At 37.7% G+C, this 21,671-nt stretch overlaps 1 protein-coding gene across 3 annotated transcripts in view; it reads right to left on the bottom strand.

Annotated features, from left to right (window-relative positions):
• Window positions 1-21,671, bottom strand: part of LOC123679310 (insulin-like growth factor 2 mRNA-binding protein 2) — a 95,452-nt gene that overhangs the window by 71,019 nt on the left and 2,762 nt on the right. For all 3 annotated transcript variants that reach the window (XM_045616836.1, XM_045616837.1, XM_045616839.1), the window contains exon 3: window positions 10,305-10,364. In XM_045616836.1, coding sequence (XP_045472792.1) covers window positions 10,305-10,364 — 60 coding nt within the window. The remainder of the gene's footprint in view (window positions 1-10,304; window positions 10,365-21,671) is intronic.

Raw genomic sequence — 21,671 nt, 5'->3', positions numbered from 1 at the left:
GAATAATTCACATGACCGAGAAACGACATATTGTGAGATTTTTTTGAAAGAGACCATAATAACTGAATCCTCATATATCTGATATCCAATAATATCAAATATGTTAGCCAAAATGTTCATAACCAGGCACCGCGAGCTGTAATGGGGGAAAATGGGAAAATCATAATCATATATCCTCTGGGATCACAATTGTAATCAATATTGATGTCATTTACATATGATATGTGATTTGTTTCTCACAAATCTCGATAATCTGACAATGGGGTGCCAAGAGATTTTCCTCAGAATGTCTCGAAATTGATTATAGCATCTCACAGACAAACGAATCCGTGAAAATGTCTGCAGTTTCGATACAATATAGTACTATCCGGGTAGAATATAGAAGTCCAAGTGTTGGAAGCTAACTATGAATGTAACTTTCGAAATTAACCCACGAATTCTTGAAAAAACAATTTTTTTTATGATTTTATGATTATGATTTTCCCATTTTCCCCCATTACAGCTCGCGGTGCCTGGTGGATATTATTGGACATCAGATATATGAGGATTCAGTTATTATGGTCTCTCTTAAAAAAATCTCACAATATGTCGTTTCTCGGTCCTTCATAGGAATATTGTATCATTTTATTGATTGATTCGACTTTGTAGATCACAAAAATGCTTGTAGTTGGACGATTAGTACATTATTTCAGAAATTATAGGTAAAAATCTGAAATTTTCGAAAAAAAAACTTGATAATATTCCCGACACTGCAACTTCTCCTGAAAGTAAGCTATTATTAATAGAATATAACTTTGGCGATATCGATGAAACCTTCCTAAGCAATATCATCGGAACCGACCAAACACCGATTCAGTTCGAGAATAATATCAATCTTGCTCTTGCAATATTGCTCTATAAGAATGACTTTCAAATCTGATGCACTGTACCAACATCAATGTATACATCAACTCAACATTATTACTCTAATTAGATAATTGTTCTTGCGATAGATTAGCTGCCACTTACATTCGTTTCTCATTTGTTTCCTCTAGGAATTTAGTCGATATTTAATCCCGAAAAGTAATAACACATGAATTTTTTTCCTGATTTTTTGAGAAAATTACAAACAACATAGTCGTATCAAAATACTAAAAACCGCTCATATAGCACGTAGACAAATCAACAAGGGTCAACCAAAGCATCGAACTGATGCATAATAAACAAAGGGTGAGCCAGACCTAATCGCCAATTTCGCTCCACCTTTACGTAAAAAAAAAATGAGGAAAAAAAAACGGCAAGCTAGCAATAATTGCCAAACAATCGATGTATCGACGTCGCTGCTATTCGAGCAGAGACCGCGCGCAAAAAAAGACGCGAATTTACATTTCCAGCACACCGGCCGAAGGCCGTATAGAAAAAAAAATCCGAAAATCAAACCGAACAGTCGGGGCTTTGAACCCCGCGCCCGCCCCTGTTCAGTTCCGGAGGGTTCGACAAAGAGCCCCGGTGTTTCAGCCCCGGATGATGAACCTCCGCTCCACCCATGTGGACGGACGGACGATTTTCCTCTATTTTCCTTCGTCATTTGTCCGCTCTCATTTCGAATATCCGTCAGAAAACATTGGACGCGAACGGATCACTTTTCTGGGATTTACGGATTTATGCCATAGGAGTGGCAACGTCGCACTTTAAAAAAAAAAGTCATTTTCTTGGAAATAAATATTTTTCTGTACATGTGACAACGTTGCATTTTCTCTAAAGACCTCTTATTATGTATCCATAAAATGAAACTAGTTTTCATCGAGATCATTAAAAAAATAGGGATAAAAAAAGGGATAACAAATACCCTAAAATGAAACTTGATATTCCGTAGAATATCGGAAAATAAAAATACCACTTAACAGGAAAAACATTTTTTTTACTAATGTTTTAATAGAAATTCTATACCTACATATCAGGGAAGCGAACGAAACACTTTCCTGGGATTTAAGTATTTATGCCATACAAGTGGCAACGTCGCACTTTTTCAAATAAAAAAAAAGCATCTCAAAATAATAAATACATATGGATAAAGAGTTCTTTCTTGGATTCAAATATTTTTCTGTACATGTGACAACGTCGCATTTTTTCTAAAAAATATTATCACATATACTTGAAATGGAGCTAGTTTTCATCGAGATCATTAAAAAAATAGGTATGAAAAAAGGGATAACAAATGCCCTAAACCCTAAAATGATACTTGATATTCCGTAAAATATCGGAAAATGGAAATACCACTTAACAGGAAAAACATTTTTTTTATTAATGTTTTAATAGAATTTCTATACCGACAGATCAAGGAAGCGAACGAAACACTTTCCTGGGATTTGAGTAGGTATTTATGCCATACAAGTGGCAACGTCGCACTTTTTCAAATAAAAAAACAGCATCTCAAAATAATAAATACATATAGATAAACGAAGTCTTTTTCTTGGATTCAAATATTTTTATGTATATGTGACAACATCGCGTTTTCTCTAAAAAGCTCTTATTACTTAACATGAAATTAAACTAGTTTTCTTCGAGATTCTTAGAAATTTGAAGAAATAGCAAATTCCCTAATATTAAACCTGAAATTTCGTAGAATTTCAAATTTTTCGAACAAGAAAAATAATTAATTATACAAAATTGTTTTTGCGATTGCCAAATTTGCAATCAATGCTGCGAATTTTCGAAAGGTCGATCATAAACAAAGGCTTGCGTTTGTAAACGACGCCACTACGTCGGCGTCGTAGACGTCCTCTTTGTAAACACGCGGGCAGAGCGTAGCGTAGAATAAATAATCGATGCGTCGACCGGCGCCATTATTAGAGACGTTATCGTGCATCTACACTCATAGAAATCTTCGAAGACCAGTGTTTTCTTCTTCTTCTATCGGATACTCTGCATTTTCAATTATCGTCATATTTATTCACATCAAATTTTTATGGGGTGTGTCAGGAAGTAAAAACTGTATATGAAATCAAAGTGGAAAAAAGCAAAATATGGAAAAATGCAACGACAATAATAATATACAGGGTTGAAACTATTTAGAGGGGCACTACAGGGATATCGGTAACCGTTAAAGATACATGGTGGCTTGAATTATAAAAAAGTTGCGTTATTTAGGGATTATTGTGTTGGTGTTAACAGATCCAAATTATCTCCAGTGGTTCCCGAGATATCTTGAAAAAACCGAATATCGTGATTTTCTTTCTTTCTGTATAACTCATTTGTTTCTGGAGATAACTTCACGAAATTCGTTTTGTATTTTTTATCCAATGTAGAGATTCTAATGGTATCATCAGATTTTTTCCGTTTTCCATTGTTTTAGAGACGCGATAGTCAATTTTTTTTTCTTAAGGACGCAATCGGACCCAATACAGAACCTTGAAGAACACCATCTTCAATAAACCTTAACATTGATTTGGTTCCATCTAAAGTCTTCTCATTTAAGTGCTGGTCTCCAAATCAATCGTTCTTTTTTGTTAATTTTGAAACTGCATATTTGATCGAGATCAAAATTCAATTTGGGATGTAGAATGACAATTTCAAGCCTCGTGCAAAATTTCGTGTTTCAGTATCACACGAATATTTCCACATCTTCCATATTCACACATTGTTGCCACGTCTCATCGAATTTCCTCACATCTCAAACGAAAACCACGTTGCCACGTTTCCTCAAAATTCCTTTCCGATTTCCCTAAATCCAGGTATCTTTTCCGAATCCAACCGGTGGCCGAAATTTTCGGGCGGGGAGTGGGGGGAAGCCTCCAAACGGCCGAAAATCACGGAAAAACGACGCTGTGGTTCCGTGACGAACAGTCGACGCCCACCCCCTCTGGGACATACACCACGCCACACAGCGTTTTTTTTTTACTTATTTTTAATGCGTGGTGGCGTGGCGGTGGTTGCGTGCGTCAAATCTCGGACGGACGGGGTCGACGTACCCGAGCGCCGCGACGCTCGGAGACAGATTTATTTACACGTAGAGGGCGGACCGACGGGCGTCGAATTTTCGGTTTTTTTTTGGGGTGGAAAAAAATGGTCGAAAAAAATAGACGCGGGTTTCACGTGGGGCGGCGTTTTTGTTGACTGTCTCGCGGGATGCTCGAGTGGGGGATGAAACGCAGCTGATTATCGCACTGTGATTTATTATTTCATCTCGAAATTTTTCAACTCGTTCGGAAAAAATGATATCATTGCTACAGATCGAGAAAACAAGAACCGAAACTATTAATGAGTTTACTAATTGAATTTTTAATATATCTTGGATTTTCCTAAGGATTTCGAGAGAATTGATGAAATTATATTCTAGAAATTGGTATCAGATACGGCAAAACTACAATAAACCAAAAAGTTTAGTACTTGATCAATGTTTCTGTTCACATTTCTTCAAACTAAAGGGTGTTTTTCTAGAGCTATAGAACTTTAAATTGCAATGAAACAAAGATGGATTATTCGATTGACATGAATTTTATTTATCCGCAAGATAATCTTGTGGCATTACATTTCAAATATGATTTCTGGCCTATGACCGCCACGGCTGGCTCGGATGTAGTCCAATCTGGACGTCCAATTTTCGATTACTTTTTCCAACATTTGTGGGCCGTATATCGGCAATAACACGGCGAATGTTGTCTTCCAAATGGTCAAGGGTTTGTGGCTTATCCGCATAGACCAATGACTTTACATAGTCCCACAGAAAGTAGTCTAGCGGTGTTAAATCACAAGATCTTGGAGGCCAATTCACAGGTTCAAAACGTGAAATTAGGCGGTCACCAAACGTGTCTTTCAATAAATCGATTGTGGCATGAGCTGTGTGACATGTTGCGCCGTCTTGTTTGAACCACAGCTCCTGGACATCATGGTTGTTCAATTCAGGAATGAAAAAGTTAGTAATCATGGCTCTAAACCGATCACCATTGACTGTAACGTTCTGGCCATCATCGTTTTTGAAGAAGTACGGACCAATGATTCCACCAGCCCATAAAGCGCACCAAACAGTCAGTTTTTCTGGATGTAACGGTGTTTCGACATACACTTCAGGATTAGCTTCACTCCAAATGCGGCAGTTTTGTTTGTTGACGTAGCCATTCAACCAGATGTGCGCTTCATCGCTAAACAAAATAAAATGGACGTAGTGCGCGATACGTATTCCGCACAGAACTATTATTTTCGAAATGAAATTGCACTATTTGCAAGTGTTCAGGCGTTAGTCTATTCATGATGAATTGCCAAACCAAACTGAGAATAAATCACTTGACAGCTGCTAAATAGGTCGCCATTTTGAACAGTAATGCCCACTTAAAGTTATATACCTCGAAAAAAAACACCCTTTACCAGTGGTCCACTAAAAAAGGAGGTCTCTCGAAAAAAATATATTACCCTATAGATTTGCAATCAAAATTGGCATATTCAATGATGTACACCCTGAATTGGAATTTCTACGCCAAATTTTAGGGAAATATCTACAGAACTGAAGTTGCTTTGAGGAAAAAACTTGAACTCGAAAACTGAAAGAAAACTGATATTGATCAGTGATCACTGAGACAAAATTAAGAATATATCTCGTATTCTTCATTGAGTTAACTTAGTAGATATTTCCATATTGAAATAATATTTTTATATTAATATTTCTTGTTCGATATACTTTCTCTCAGAATAGGTACCGCTGGTTTTGTGAGAACAAAAATTAAAACAAAGTGTTCAAAAACATAAAAGATTAGTTTTATTCGAAAAACTTAAAGAATAATCTAGAAATAAAACTGCTCAAATAAGAGAGCAAACATTAAAGTTTTCGGGATTTTTGTACACACCAATTCTCTTCTCATATTTTTTCATTCTTCCGTTATGTCTAGTGGTTGGGCTCCTGTGCTGATAAAAATAGTTTTTATTAATACGAATCTCAGTTTCCCCATGCTAGTTCAATAGACAGCTGCGATAGGGGTTTGGCCCTATATCCCAGCTGTATTCAAACTCGCCTAGACTAGACTATTATTCCATTATTTTCGACTGTGATATAAACTTTCAATAATAGAAGCCATATATTATAATCGTTATATATTCGAATTTGGTGTACGATAATCAACAATTGTGGGAACAAATTCAAATCCCGTGAACTTTTCGAATATCAGTGGAAAAGTTTATTATTGATCTGTTTAACTTGCATCCATCGATGTTCTTATTTGAAATCCAACCCTCTGCACCATGTGTCAGAGCAGATCCTAAAATAGTTTGGTATAAAAAGGGAGTGATGCAATGGGGCATCATTCTAGAACCCAGAGATTATAGCATGAATGGAAGTTTTATTTTCTTCTTGTATTCTGGATAATATGAACAACTTTTCTGTGTTCTCGTGAGATTGTTTCTGGTTCTGTTGTTGATATGGTTTTTATGAAGGGTTAGCCAAAAATAGGTTTTATTTTGATATTAAAAAAAACGGAGAATAATGCGGCCAGAAAACTTTTCTAGCAAAATTACCATAGAAAATAATCAATAATAGTTCAGTAGCGTAATTCAATCACCGTTGCACCAGCCTCATTTTCAAATAAGTAAGGTCAATACACACCACTAGTCCAAAAACTTCATCCAAACATTAACAAGTTGAGGATGGGGAGGCTCTTCAACAATCATTCTTGGATTTTCTTAGTCCCAAATGCAAAAATTCAACTTATAAAGGTAGCCTCTGACATGAAAATGGGCCTTATCACTAAAGATAGTTTTTCGATGAAAATCATTTTGATGCAATTCAAGGACCCAATCGGCGAAGCTATGAAATGTTGCTGGTGATCGACATGCTTGACTTCTTGTGTTACTTCAAATTCGAAAGCCTTAACAGTCTCAAGACTTCATGCAAAATACGTACTAATTCCCAAGATCTAAGAGGAATCGACTAAAGTGCTTTAGTTTTGCGAACTTCGACTGCAATATTTTTAGCATTTTTGTATTGAATTTTAACAATTTAAATGCGTTGTGGAATCGTGTATCGTTCTTTCTTAAGTATCTAATGGGCTCAGAGTAATAAACATAGGTAGAGGGAGCATATATCATTTTCAGTAAGCAAATTTTGTCCCCAACATGAACTATCAAATTTGACATATCTGTGATCGTATACGATATTTCACTTTATCTATTAATTTGGTGGCATAATTGAAGATGAATCATCACAAATTTAATTTCAATAGGTTCCCATAACTACATTTGCATTTACATATTTATTTTCATTTAGGATCTCAAACTCGAATGTAGAAGTCAAAATAATAAATTCGAATTTCTTTCTAATACAGGACGGTCTACTGTCATAATATAAATGGGGTACCTCTTCTACTCAATTCTTGTATTTTCTAGACTCATTTTTTGTGAAGGAAGGTTTTATTTCGCGTATCGAAGTTCAGCCAGAAGTTTTGCAATGCGCCCTACCCATTTTCTCAAAGCAATACAGCGATTGATTGTTTGATCTATATTTCAAACAATAGACATTTATCGTTAGACATTCCTATAAGTAGGTACACGAAACATGGAAATAATACGAAAAACGAACATTTGTTTCCTTTGGATCAAATATTAACATAATTCAAATAGTAAGGCACTCTGGAAAGCTTCATTTATGTATGGTATGATGATTAAATTCCCTAATATACCTATGATGTCACGAATATTCCCCAAAGTTTATTGTAACCTCAGAGTAATAAACATAGATAGAGGGAGAATATGTCATTTTCAGTAAGCAAATTTTGTCCCTAACATGAACTATCAAATTTAGCATGAAGCGCGCGGAAATGAAAACATATCAGTAATACGATATTTCACTCAAATCGCGAGTTTCTCCATAAAGAACGAATTTCTTATGTACCATAGTGAATCAAAGTTTCATATTAACTCGAAATATATTGAAATAAGTACCTGAATATATCAGAAATTCAGAAAACAAACTTCAAGCGTGTCAAACGACGTGAAACAACCGATGACACTAGGAGAGCAAAAGTTGCCAAACCTTATATTTCAGCAGGTAGATACAGAAAATAATAAATATTCTGCTTATTATAAATTCGACAATTAAGAAAAATATCGGATTCCAAATATTCAAATTTGCTTATTTAATCGGGCATCACTCAAATAAATATATTTCATTCAATATAATATACATTCATAACGATATAGTAAAATTGTGGATTTGAAAATATATCACAATCCGACAACGTAATCTAACCATGTTGGGGACACGTAAAAATGGCGTACACTCCCTCTATATATATTTATTACTTTATATTTGGCACAAAATGCATAAAAACGCAGAAACAATTTCGGAAAGAACGAGCGCTCAAAAATTCGGCCGGAACTCGAACGGCTCCACGGAGGGGACCTTCTGCATCTTTCTACTACCCCTTCGGAGGGTGGGACGCGGAAGAACGCATCTCTTCCCCGGTTACGTCGACGGCGTCGCCGTGGATCGAAGCGTGCCCTCTCATATCGACCCAAAATATCGTCAGAAACTTCGCTGCTCCTGCTCTCCCTCTTGAACCCGACTTATATTCCTTCTCATCCCTTGAAGGAGGTCGGGGTCGTCGAGTCAAATGGCGTGGCGTCGTTTCCGACGACGTTCCGAGAATTGGGCGATAAGTAAATGTTCGATATTCTGTGAATTCTGGCTTTTCGAAGTCGATTGAGAAATTTAGGGTTTTCCTATAGGAGATTTCATTTTGATGTAAACAAAAATAACGAGCGTATTTTACGAAGAATCAATGGATGTTTGTCCGTTTTGAAGAGGAACATGTGTTTTTTTAGAGCTATAGAACTTTAAATTGCAATAAAACAACGATGGATTATTCGATTGACATGAATTTTATTTATCCGCAAGATATTCTTGTGGCATTACATTTTAAATATGATTTCTGGCATATGACCGCCACGGCTGGCTCGGATGTAGTCCAATCTGGACGTCCAATTTTCGATGACTTTTTCCAACATTTGTGGCCGTATATCGGCAATAACACGGCGAATGTTGTCTTCCAAATGGTCAAGGGTTTTGTGGCTTATCCGCATAGACCAATGATTTTACATAGCCCCACAGAAAGTAGTCTAGCGGTGTTAAATCACAAGATCTTGGAGGCCAATTCACAGGTCCAAAACGTGAAATTAGGCGGTCACCAAACGTGTCTTTCAATAAATCGATTGTGGAACGAGCTGTGTGACATGTTGCGCCGTCTTGTTGGAACTACAGCTCCTGGATATCATGGTTGTTCTATTCAGGAATGAAAAAGTTAGTAATCATGGCTCTATACCGATCAACATTGACTGTAACGTTCTGGCCATCATCGTTTTTGAAGAAGTACGGACCAATGATTCCACCAGCCCATAAAGCGCACCAAACAGTCAGTTTTTCTAGATGTAACGGTGTTTCGACATACACTTGAGGATTAGCTTGACTCCAAATGCGGCAGTTTTGTTTGTTGACGTAGCCATTCAACCATAAGTGCGCGTCATCGCTAAACAAAATAAAATGGACGTAGTGCGCGATACGTATTCCGCACAGATCCATTATTTTCGAAATAACATTGCACTATTTGGAAGCTTTGTTCAGGCGTAAGTCTATTCATGATGAATTGCCAAACCAAACTGAGAATAAATCACTTGACAGCTGTTAAATCGGTCGACATCTTGAACAGAAATGCCAACTTAAAGTTATATACCTAGAAAAAAACACCCGTTATTATTCACAACACTTGCTTGTCCCAACAGCTCAAATTTTTCCAGCAGTTTCACTATTGTCGGCCGAAAAAGTGCTGCAACGATGATCAAAAAGTGCTTCAGTTTTGCTAATTGTGACTGATATTGGAGATATCCAATTAGTTAAATGAAGCTTTTATGATGCCATAATTTGAACAATTGCATTTTCGCCATAATTTGATACATTGAGGAGAGGCGAACGCACATATAGGCATATTAGAAATGATTCTGTCTAGATTATCAGAATTCTGAGTTGATATTTTGTAGGAAACGAGAACGATTTATTCTCATATTTTCATTTTGCGATATTTACACGGTGTCATCAAGATCGAAATTCGACCAAGTTGATCACTATTGTATTCAAGGTGCTTATTGGCTTGAAGAAGTTTATTTGGTGCTAAAAATGGCACAACAAGTGCCATTTAATCAACAGTGCAGAAAAATTAATAAATAAGCCTTCTTTATTCCCTTAAAAATGTCTATAGAACTCTAAGAATTCCAGAATTGAAGTATATGAAGAAACTCCAGAACAATTTTTTCATTGATTTTTAGATAAAATGTTTAGAAATACTCACGTCCAACCATTATTGTTGACTTGAACTGTTGGCGTTTCAGGAAAACCAGTCGTTGAACCTCTGAAAACAAAAAATATTATTATTTTTGAAAACTATAGCTGATAGAATAGATCTGGTGACGTTTTTGAATTTAGCAGATTAAAAACTTTCCAAATCAGTTTCTTAATATTGAGAAACCTCTATGCTTTGTTTGATTTCATAATTTTCCAACCAGGATCTAAGATACATGAGGCATCTTATAGACTTGTCGCCTAACCTATTGCGGGTTTTTGTAACTGTAAGAGCAGCTCTGGAAAATTGTCTTTCAACAGGAGCTGAAGATGCTGGCGTTAATAAAAATTCCTTGGCCAAGTTTGGAAAGATATGATGAAACTACCAAAATCTACCAATGGATTTCACAGAAACGCGAGAAAACTACTAATAAAGTGACACTAGCGAATGCTTCAGTCTCTCGGCGCTCGAAGAATCCCCTTATTTAGTCTAAGCGCACACGAGATTGCAGAAATATATGCCGTGCGACGTTCGTATCAAGCTCAAGTAATATCAAGTAGCTCGATATCAAGTCAAGCAATAATTATCTAAAATCAAGTCAAGTATGTAATTTTTCTCGAGCTTGATTTTCAAGTCAAGTAGTTGTTTAAAATGTCAAGCTACTTGGCTTGATGAATCCCTATGTCTGCCCTTCTGCCTATTATTGTGGTCTTAACTCTAAGTCCTTATGAACGAGGTTGGTGTAGAAAGTGTAGAAATGTTAGGCGGTAAGGTTCTTTGGCAAATTTGATCGAGGTTTTCTCATATTTCCTGGCCTCTTGATATAATTCGGGCCCATATCAAATTTCTTACTGTTGTTGCGATATTGATGATGAACTATATATTATTTATGAGGTAAATAGTTTGTTAGCCGGCAAACAAATTTTCAATTCTGGAAAAAATACCTCCTCGAGCTGAAGATTGATGGCTTAGCGGTAAGAGCGTCGAACTAGTTATTCGGAGGTTGCAGGTTCGAGTCCCGCTCGTGGAGGTACTTTTTCCAGAATTGTAAATTTGTCTGCACGCCAACAAACTATTTACCTTATATTCATTACACGGACGCGATAATCCATCATTTTCGTATATGTTAGATAGTTATTTGGGCTCTTTCTGTCCATATCACGACAAATAAGTCTAAGGTAAAAATTCTTCTCAATTTGTTTGATTCTTGGCGTTCGAGAAACCGATTTTTTAGAACCTCCGTTCTTTTTTCTAACACTTGATTTTTACCCATGTTTACCAGCTCCCACACGTCACCTTCACCGATCAGACACGATCAAAGTGTCGTTACGACGGCCAAAACGGCGACAAACCAATTTAGACGTGTAGAGTAGCTCTAGCTACTTGGCGCAGAACGAGAGCCACATCGGAATTCCTGTGTGGTGTGCATTCCTGTCGTCTTCGCGGTGCTGACGATGGCTGGCTACCTCTTGGGTCCATCTAGATGCGGCCTTCTTCCTCTCTGCCGCCCCTTCTGCCCCGTTCCGACGGCTCGTTAGCAGTTTCTCGGAAACGGCCAGTTCAATGGACCACCAGAGTGCGCTAACGCCTAACGTAACGTCTAATAACGAGCGTTATTTTCGGTGTTTCCGTGGCGATGGACGTTTATAGAGGGCGTTCCGATGGGTAGGTTCGTTTTGATATTGAGGAAAACGTGTTTATTTCAAGAGACATCAATACAATATTAAAATACGCTCTATTAGTGATGACGTCTCACACCGCCATGTCTGGTTCTCCTGTCAGTGTTCGGAATCCAAACAAACAAATTGTCATTCAAATTAGTACGTTGTCGTTGAAGAAATTGGGTTATTTTGATAAATAAGATTATTTAAGGAACGATTTTACTATTAATTGATAGACAGAATGAACGAGATTAATGCCAGTAAGTTCGAACTTGAAGTTCAACTAATAAACACTGCTTTTTACAAAATCTGGGGAATGATACAGGATTCAAACTTACTGGTATTAACCTCATTCCATCTGTCTATCAATTAATACTGAAATCGTTCCTCAAATACCCTTATTTATGAAAATAAGCCAATTCCTTCAACGACACCGTACTAATTTGAATGACAATTTATTTGTTTGGATTCCGAACACTGACAGGAGAACCAAAAATGGCGGTGTGTGACGTCACACTAATAGAGCGTATTGATGTTTATTTCGTTGTAAAGAGGAAGGTATCTATGCTATTAGCCAAATGCGGTTGCAGCGCCATATCCCTTTTATGAAAATTTTCATTGCCAATTCGCACATTCTTGACACTATGTCTTCGATAACTTCAAGAATTCCCTCTGTAAGGTTTTGAATTGATTATGGATCATTGGCTTTATCTTTCACGTAGCTATAATGAAAAATGATTTTTCCAAAATTTCAAGTTTAGTTATCTCTTCTACGCAGAATCGGTGAGCGGAGCCAGAAATGACGATCCCTGATTATCCGAATTTCAATCTCAACTGAAAAATTTTCTTAAAATTCCATACCTAACCCTTAGTAAATTGAAAAAATAAAAGTTCCTTCATTGGAATATTGTATCATTTTATTGATTGATTCGAGTATGTAGATCACAGATTGCTTGCAGTTGGGCGATCAGTACATTATTTTAGAAATTATAGTTAAAAATCTGAAATTTTCGAGAAGAAAATTGACAATATTCCCGAGGCTGCAACTTCCCCTGGAAGCAAGCTCCGCCCTTGAAACCTCAGTATGTTCTAGTTTGGAACTTGATGATTGAAAACGATTATATTTGAGTGGTCTGTGACTAATATTTTCGGAGATAGAACGATTCTCGTGAAGAAATTCAATTTTACTGATTTTTCCAAATATAATAATATAAAATATTATTGTTCTTTACTCAATGGTCACGAGAGCCGACGATCGAGAGAAATGTCAAATATAAACGATGTATGCGCCATCTGAAACAGACGCGATCCCTGGAAATCAAGTAGGTATAAATTTGAAAAATCTCCCGTTTTATCTGAAAATTTTACAGGTATAAGTAGACACACCAGGTTTTTTATGAAACTTAAAAAATAATAAATGAATTAAATATAACTTATTATGAAACTATCAAGGTTATGCATTTCAATTAGAGGCTTCTCTCAAGATCATTTCTATTTGATGTAATCGCTTACTACGAAGTTTCAAATCTAGTACCAACTTCTCACAAACGGTTTCAGAACGATTGCAATCAACACCTCAAGTGATCTCATCAGAGTCTTAATCGGCATAAAAAATCGCAACATCTTGCAACGAGTCCGTATATATATACAAAGTGGTAGAATACACCGGTTACCTGCGTCCGTCAGGAAGGATAAACACAGGTTACGGTTGCGCCCGGCGTAAAAGTATCTCTTGTCGACCAGCCGAAATTACGGACCCCTTGATTGCGCGCACGTGGCATCCTCGGCAACCTGGTTACGGACACACCGCTCGGACTGCGTCGACTGCGTTTCTGCAATCACCCCGTCTTTCCCGATTTTCATAAGCGAATTTTGTTTAGCGATGAAGCGCACTTCTGGTTGAATGGCTACGTCAACAAACAAAACTGCCGCATTTGGAGTGAAGCTAATCCTCAAGTGTATGTCGAAACACCGTTACATCCAGAAAAACTGACTGTTTGGTGCGCTTTATAGGCTGGTGGAATCATTGGTCCGTACTTCTTCAAGAACGATGATGGCCAGAACGTTACAGTCAATGGTGATCGGTAAAGAGCTATGATTACTAATTTTTTCATTCCTGAATTGAACAACCATGATGTCCAGGAGCTGTGGTTCCAACAAGACGGCGCAACATGTAACACAGCTCGTGCCACAATCGATTTATTGAAAGATACGTTTGGTGACCGCCTAATTTCACTTTTTGGACCTGTGAATTGGCCTCCAAGATCTTGTGATTTATCACCGCTAGACTTAAGGGGGTTCTGTTCAGCTGCAACCTTATGCTCTATTGTGCCCCCATTAGAGCTATTCTCGCCAAAACGTGATCTACAGCTCGCCTCCAGTTACAGAGTTCTAATGAACTCCAGTATCCTCAAGGAGGCTTCTTCCTCACTTCTACAAGTTTCTTGTCCAAAGCAGATTTCGCGTTGGCTAGTGATGGTGCGGCATTCCGTCACTGAGTGATCTGGAGTTTTTTCCTTCTCCCCACAGAATCTGAACTTTTTGTAATGATCAAAAAGATTCCGCCAGGGTGTTTCTTTTTCGGTTTTTTCCTTCTCCTGACACTCTTTCTTATAGGTACATTAGCCTATACCACTGAAAGATTCCAGGACAATTAAAGGAGTTTGTGCTCCTTTTGTGGCAAGTGTGTTGGCTTCTTTATTTCCTTTAATTCCCGAGTAACCCAGACTACAAAGACCTTGTTTTTCCTGTCATTTCGTTGAGTTTTCTTCAGCACTCCAATACCATCTTAAATATGAGTCCAGAAAAATCCAATAAATTTGATCATGGGGAACATCTGTTGACTATGACCACCTGTCAACAGATGTTGACGATGATAGATAGATATCTGCACAAGGATTGCAACCACCACCCACAACAAAAAGAGGAGTGATCAAGACACTTATATAAAGAGCCTGAAGTATATAGATGAGCCAAAATACGTCCAGGAAGAATTCAATCAATTGAGACAAACCTTCTTTTCAAATGTCAAACGTCAATCACACGAAATTGATGTAAAACTCTGAAAGTAGATGGTTCTACGAGATCTCACGGAGTTATTTGATCTTGGAATGAAGTGAGAATCGTGATTTTCCAAGATTTCCCGAAAATTCTGTTTCCGAAGGTCTGCCAAGAGATATTTTTTAACCTGCTCTTGTTCATCTCATGGAGAAAGAATTGCCCTACTTATGAATAATTACCACGTTGCCAATTCTATCGAAAATGCAGAAAAAACGGGAATTTTGAGAATTTTCAACTTCAAAACGCGAAACAATTCTTACGAAAAATTGCCATGTTGCCAATTCTATCGAAAATTCCAAAAAAACGGGAATTTTGAGAATTTCAACTTTAAAAGGCGAAGATCAACGCGAAACAATCTTAACGAAAAATTGCCACGTTGCCAAGTCTATCAAAAATTCCGAAAAAACGGGAATTTTGGGAATTCCAACGAAATCGGCGCGAAACAATGTACCAAAGTGCACGTACGCAGTGCAAATCTGTCGGTTCACCGACCAGAAGGTACGGTAAGTGAATTATTACGGTAATCCCCGTAATTACACGAATGCAGCAGCAGCAGCAGCTTCCCGTTTTCCGGCGGGCACGTGGGCCCCGCGAGCGCACACACACAATTACGTCCTTCCTACTGCAACACGTAATCCGTGGTTATACAGGGTGCGCGAGTACCGCTATATACCTCGATTAGTGACCATGAATAAACATGTTGCGTACAGCTCATTATTGCAAGATGCGCTTTTATTGAAACTTCGTCCCCGATCACGAAGCCCCAGAAACGAGCTTCTCGGAAATGTTTTCTCGAGTTGTTGACGTTGTTATTACGTTTCTGGGAGTTTTCTTGAGATTCTACGGATTCGGCCGATTAGGTCGCGTAAGACTCTGCGTATTGTGTATTGTTGATTTTTGTTATGTAATAGTTATGCAGGGTTATTCAGCGCGATGGAATACTGATAACAATTTTGCACTGAAAATTTGTATGTTAGGATTGTTAGGGTTTGAGATAATAATCTTTCTACCTAAAATATTTTCTGATCTCTACAAATTCCGTTTATACCGGAAACACACTACTACGATCTTATTTCAAATGGCACACCCAGTATATCATTGCATCATTAGATAGCTCTTTTGACGACAATTTTTTCAATATGCCATATCTTGGATGAAAACTCAACGGTTCATGAGTTTCATGGGATTCTTATGGAAAAAATGGTGGCGACAGGGTAATATATTTTTTTCGAGAGACCTCCTTTTTTAGTGGACCACTGGAAAAAGTGTTTTTTTCGAGGTATATAATTTTAAGTTGGCATTACTGTTCAATATGGCGACCGATTCAACAGCTGTCAAGTGATTTATTCTCAGTTTGGTTTGGCAATTCATCATGAATAGACTCACGCCTGAACAACGCTTGCAAATAGTGCAATTTTATTTCGAAAATAATGGTTTTGTGCGGAATACGTATAGCGCACTACGTCAATTTTATTTTGTTTAGCGATGAAGCGCACTTCTGGTTGAATGGCTACGTCAACAAACAAAACTGCCGCATTTGGAGTGAAGCTAATCCTCAAGTGTATGTCGAAACACCGTTACATCCAGAAAAACTGACTGTTTGGTGCGCTTTATGGGCTGGTGGAATCATTGGTCCGTACATCTTCAAAAACGATAATGGCCAGAACGTTACAGTCAATGGTTATCGGTATAGAGCCATGATTACTAACTTTTTCATTCCTGAATTGAACAACCATGATGTCCAGGAGCTGTGGTTCCAACAAGACGGCGCAACATGTCACACAGCTCGTGCCACAATCGATTTATTGAAAGACACGTTTGGTGGCCGCCTAATTTCACGTTTTGGACCTGTGAATTGGTCTCCAAGATCTTGTGATTTAACACCGCTAGACTACTTTCTGTGGGGCTTTGTAAAGTCATTGCGGATAAGCCTCAAACCCTTGACCATTTGGAAGACAACATTCGCCGTATTATTGCCTATATATGGCCACAAATGTTGGAAAAAGTCATCGAAAATTGGACGTCCAGATTGGACTACATCCGAGCCAGCCGTGGCGGTCATATGCCAGAAATCATATTCAAAATGTAATGCCTCAAGATTATCTTGCGGATAAATAAAATTCATGTCAATCGAATAATCCATCGTTGTTTTATTGCAATTTAAAGTTCTATAGCTCTAAAAAAAAACACCCTTAATATGATTCTACCATATCGTGAAATTTTCGGTGTACCTTAAGGTGACCATGGACGTCAAGAGACACCCGTCATGCATCGGCTGGACGTTCCGCAGACGATTTTTTTCGGGCCCCTCTTTCCACGTCGTGGCGAATTCGCACCGTCGTTCAGGTGGCCCCTGGGCGGCGCCCCGCGCCTTTGGCACGTCCCGATCTCGCTCGCAGATTGCAAGCAAGATGCACCGTTTTTTTTTTTTCGTTCGACAGATGCGAGGATTCGACACGGCACGTGCCGCCGCCTTCGACCGATCCATCGTACCCACGCATATTATCGACGTTTCAAAATAATAAAGTTCGTTTTTTGTATCGGCGATAATCAATCTTTCGAAGCGTCTATGACAAAAAAAAATTTTTTTTCGAATATCCGAAAGTGTCTGCCTTATCGAGTTCAGTTCGTAAGATTGGTTAAACCTCATAGTAATAAACATAGATAGAGGGAATTTCATTTTCAGTAAGCAAATTTTGTCCCCAACATGAACTATCAAATTTGACATGAAGCGCGCTGAAATGAAAACATATCAGTGATACGATATTCCACTCAATTCGCGAGTTTCTCCACAAAGAACGCACTTCGTTTGTCCCATAGTGAATCAACGTTTCATATTAACTCAAAATATATTGAAATAAATACCTAAATATATCAGAAATTCAGAAAACAAACTTCAAGCGCGCCAAACGACGTGAAACCACCTATACTATGACACTAGGAGAGCAAAAGTTGACAAAGCTTGGATTCAGCAGGTAGACACAGAAAATAATAAATATTCTGCTTATTATGAATTCGACAATTAGGAAAAATATCGGATTCCAAATAATCAAATTTGCATATTTAATCGGGAATCACTCAAATAAATATATTTCATTCAATATAATATACATTCATAACGATATAGTAAAATTGTGGATTTGAAAATATATCACAATCCTACAACGTAATCTTACCATGATGAGGACATGTAAATATTGCGTATACTCCCTCTATCTATGTTAAACTTTTTTGTCCGATTATCGACGTACAAAAATGTCCTTTCAGTATATTTCCTGATTCATTCGATAATTCGATAGAATTTTTTGCACAATTGGAATAGTTTTTCAACAAAAGTTGCCTTGACTCTTTACTTCCTTATATCAGTGACTTCAACATCGATAGATGTCGCTCATTAGAAGCTACATTCAGGTTCATTGACGTAAAATTTTACCTCAATGTAATTTTGTGAATAGATTCCGATATTTTGAGACTAATAAAGGATTTCGAATAGAAATGATGAAATACAATTCAAAATGGTTAGAATAGCAACTCTGTGTCTTATATTTTGACATTTCTTATGTCATTTGTGGTCATTACGTTACGTCATTTAATCATGAAAAAATTTTTCTTATGTCAAAATTAAATAAAATAACGAGTAACTACAGTATACAAAAAGTTTGATTCGAAAACATGCCCTATATTTTAAAAATGGAAGGTGCGGATCAATTAAAACATAGATCATTGCGATCCATAAAGGAAATATAATTTTGAAAAGATTCTGGGTCTTCTTTCATTTCGATACAGAGCATTTTTTTCGAATTGAACTTCGGTATAGATTCATTCGCTACTCCCATTTGACATACAAAATTACTTGAATTTTATGCAAAAAATCAAATTAAAGAGCAATAAATGTCGTCCCAATTAGAAATTGATTATTCCCAATTTTAATCTGTTTAGTCCCAATTTAAATTTGGTTATTCCCCATTTGAATTTGTTAATCCCCAATTTGATTTTGTTAAGTCTCAATTTGAAGTTGAAAAGGTATAGACTGTTCTCGTAATATTCAACTAAAAAACCTCTTATGCTGTCAAGTATGACAATCATTCTTATCTTGCCACAACAGAAAAATCGAATCACGTTTTTCTGGTTTTCATCTACTACGCTAAAAAATTTTTTTGGCTTTCATTTCTCTAGTTTGAATGTCAATTCTGAAAAAAATATAGGTTTTGTTCAGAGAAGAACAATATTTGTCCCTTTTTTATTTGATAATTAAGTAGATTTTTTCATTGAAAGGAAGCGGAACTGTCTCCATAGTACTCATCTCATAAAACCAAAAATAATATGAATAAAAACGAAAGTTAACAAACTTAAAAAAAAAAAAACTTAAGCGAAATAATCATGAATGGAGACGAGAAACCAACAATCGAAACAGATAAATATCTCGAAGAGATCAAAAACGGCGGTAAATCGACAACGCTCTCGTTCATCCATTTCAAATTTTTTTTCCTCGAAAAACGCCGAAAACGACGGTCCCGCAAAGTCGACCAGTCCGTTCGTTCCACTCTCTAATTGACGCCCGAACGTTACGGATTCCAATAACGAACGCACCGCCAACAATCGATCAATTAGATCCGACCAAAAACAGCCGGCGAGGCCTGCAGAATGCACCAACCGCCCTATTTCTAGTCATCGTCGTAGTCGCGCCGTCGGTTGCACCGATTTCTCGGAAATCCGTCGTTAAAGGCGACACACACGTGAGGATTTGCCGGAGGCGGCGCGGTTCGGTGCTAAAGGCGCGCAGACACTGCCACGGTCGAGACTGGTCTATATAAGGGTGTTTTTTTAGAGCTATAGAACTTTAAATTGCAATAAAACAACGATGTATTATTCGATTGACATGAATTTTATTTATCCGCAAGATAATCTTGTGGCATTACATTTTAAATATGATTTCTGGCATATGACACCACGGCCGGCTCGGATGTAGTCCAATCTGGACGTCCAATTTTCGATGACTTTTTCCAACATTTGTGGCCGTATATCGACAATAACACGGCGAATGTTGTCTTCCAAATGGTCAAGGGTTTGTGGCTTATCCGCATAGATCAATGACTTTACAAAGCCCCACAGAAAGTAGTCTAGCGGTGTTAAATCACAAGATCTTAGAGGCCAATTCACAGGTCCAAAACGTGAAATTAGGCGGTCACCAAAAGTGTCTTTCAATAAATCGATTGTGGCACGAGCTGTGTGACATGTTGCGCCGTCTTGTTGGAACCACAGCTCCTGGACATCATAGTTGTTCAATTCAGGAATGAAAAAGTTAGTAATCATGGCTCTATACCGATCACCATTGACTGTAAGGTTCTGGCCATCATCGTTTTTGAAGAAGTACGGACCAATGATTCCACCAGCCCATAAAGCGCACCAAACAGTCAGTTTTTCTGGATGTGACGGTGTTTCGACATACACTCGAGGATTAGCTTTACTCCAAATGCGGCAGTTTTGTTTGTTGACGTAGCCATTCAACCAGAAGTGCGCTTCATCGCTAAACAAAATAAAATGAAGGAATGCGCGATACGTATTCCACACAGAACCATTATTTTCGAAATAAAATTGCACTATTTGCAAGCGTTGTTCAGGCGTGAGTCTATTCATGATGAATTGCCAACCCAAACTGAGAATAAATCACTTGACAGCTGTTTAATCGGTCGCCATCTTGAACAGTAATGCCAACTTAAAGTTATATACCTCGAAAAAAAACACCCGTTAATAATAATAATAAATAATAAAATTTATTTGCATCAGAAATATCTACAATATTTACAAAATGATCCAATAAATCTGTTATTTTCGTTTATACCTCCAATTCAGGGATACGCTTCAGCCAAAAAATGTTTCCGGTGTACCTAACATTTCAAACCGTCACGTGTGTGCGCCACCCTTAGACCGTCCGTCCGCTTTGTTTCATTTTAGGCAACATGTGCGCGATTGCACACACTCGGCCCGTTCATTCAAAACAAGCGGGTCATTAATGATAATCACCGTATTTATGGTTTTTTACCTAATACACACACACACTCGCTAACCATTGCGATGGGTTCCCCCCATCTTGGGGGCATAATGGGGTTTTTGGCGATTTGTCCACGGCTGATGATGATTGGACGTTGATGTGCCAAGGTGAAATCGACCGACGTCGGCCTCCCCGACGCCGAATCTGACTTGGCGTGAGCCTTCAAATATGGCGGTTCGCTGGTCGTTACCAATCCCGCCGAACTTACCGATTTGGGGTCCTAGGCGATTATCGCTGCATCGACGTTCGTGAAAAAAATTGGATACGAGACAGATCTATACCGAAAATATCAAGGGTGTAGATAACTTTTTTTCTTTGAAATGGTAATCGAAAAAAAAATTCGTAATAAACATAGATAAAGGGAGTATACGCAATTTTTACATGTCCCCAACATGGTTAGATTACGTTGTCGAATTGTGATATATTTATTATTTTCTGTATCTACCTGCTGAAATCTGAAGTTTGGAAACTTTTGCTCTCCTAGTGTCATCGGTTGTTTCACGTCGTTTGGCGCGCTTGAAGTTTGTTTTCTGAATTTCTGATATATTTAGGTATATATTTCAATATAATTTGAGTTAATATGAAACGTTGATTCACTATGGA

The sequence above is a fragment of the Harmonia axyridis genome, chromosome 4 (assembly GCF_914767665.1).
Source record: "Harmonia axyridis chromosome 4, icHarAxyr1.1, whole genome shotgun sequence".
NCBI lineage: Eukaryota > Metazoa > Arthropoda > Insecta > Coleoptera > Coccinellidae > Harmonia > Harmonia axyridis.
This window is presented reverse-complemented; position numbering and strand designations above follow the sequence as displayed.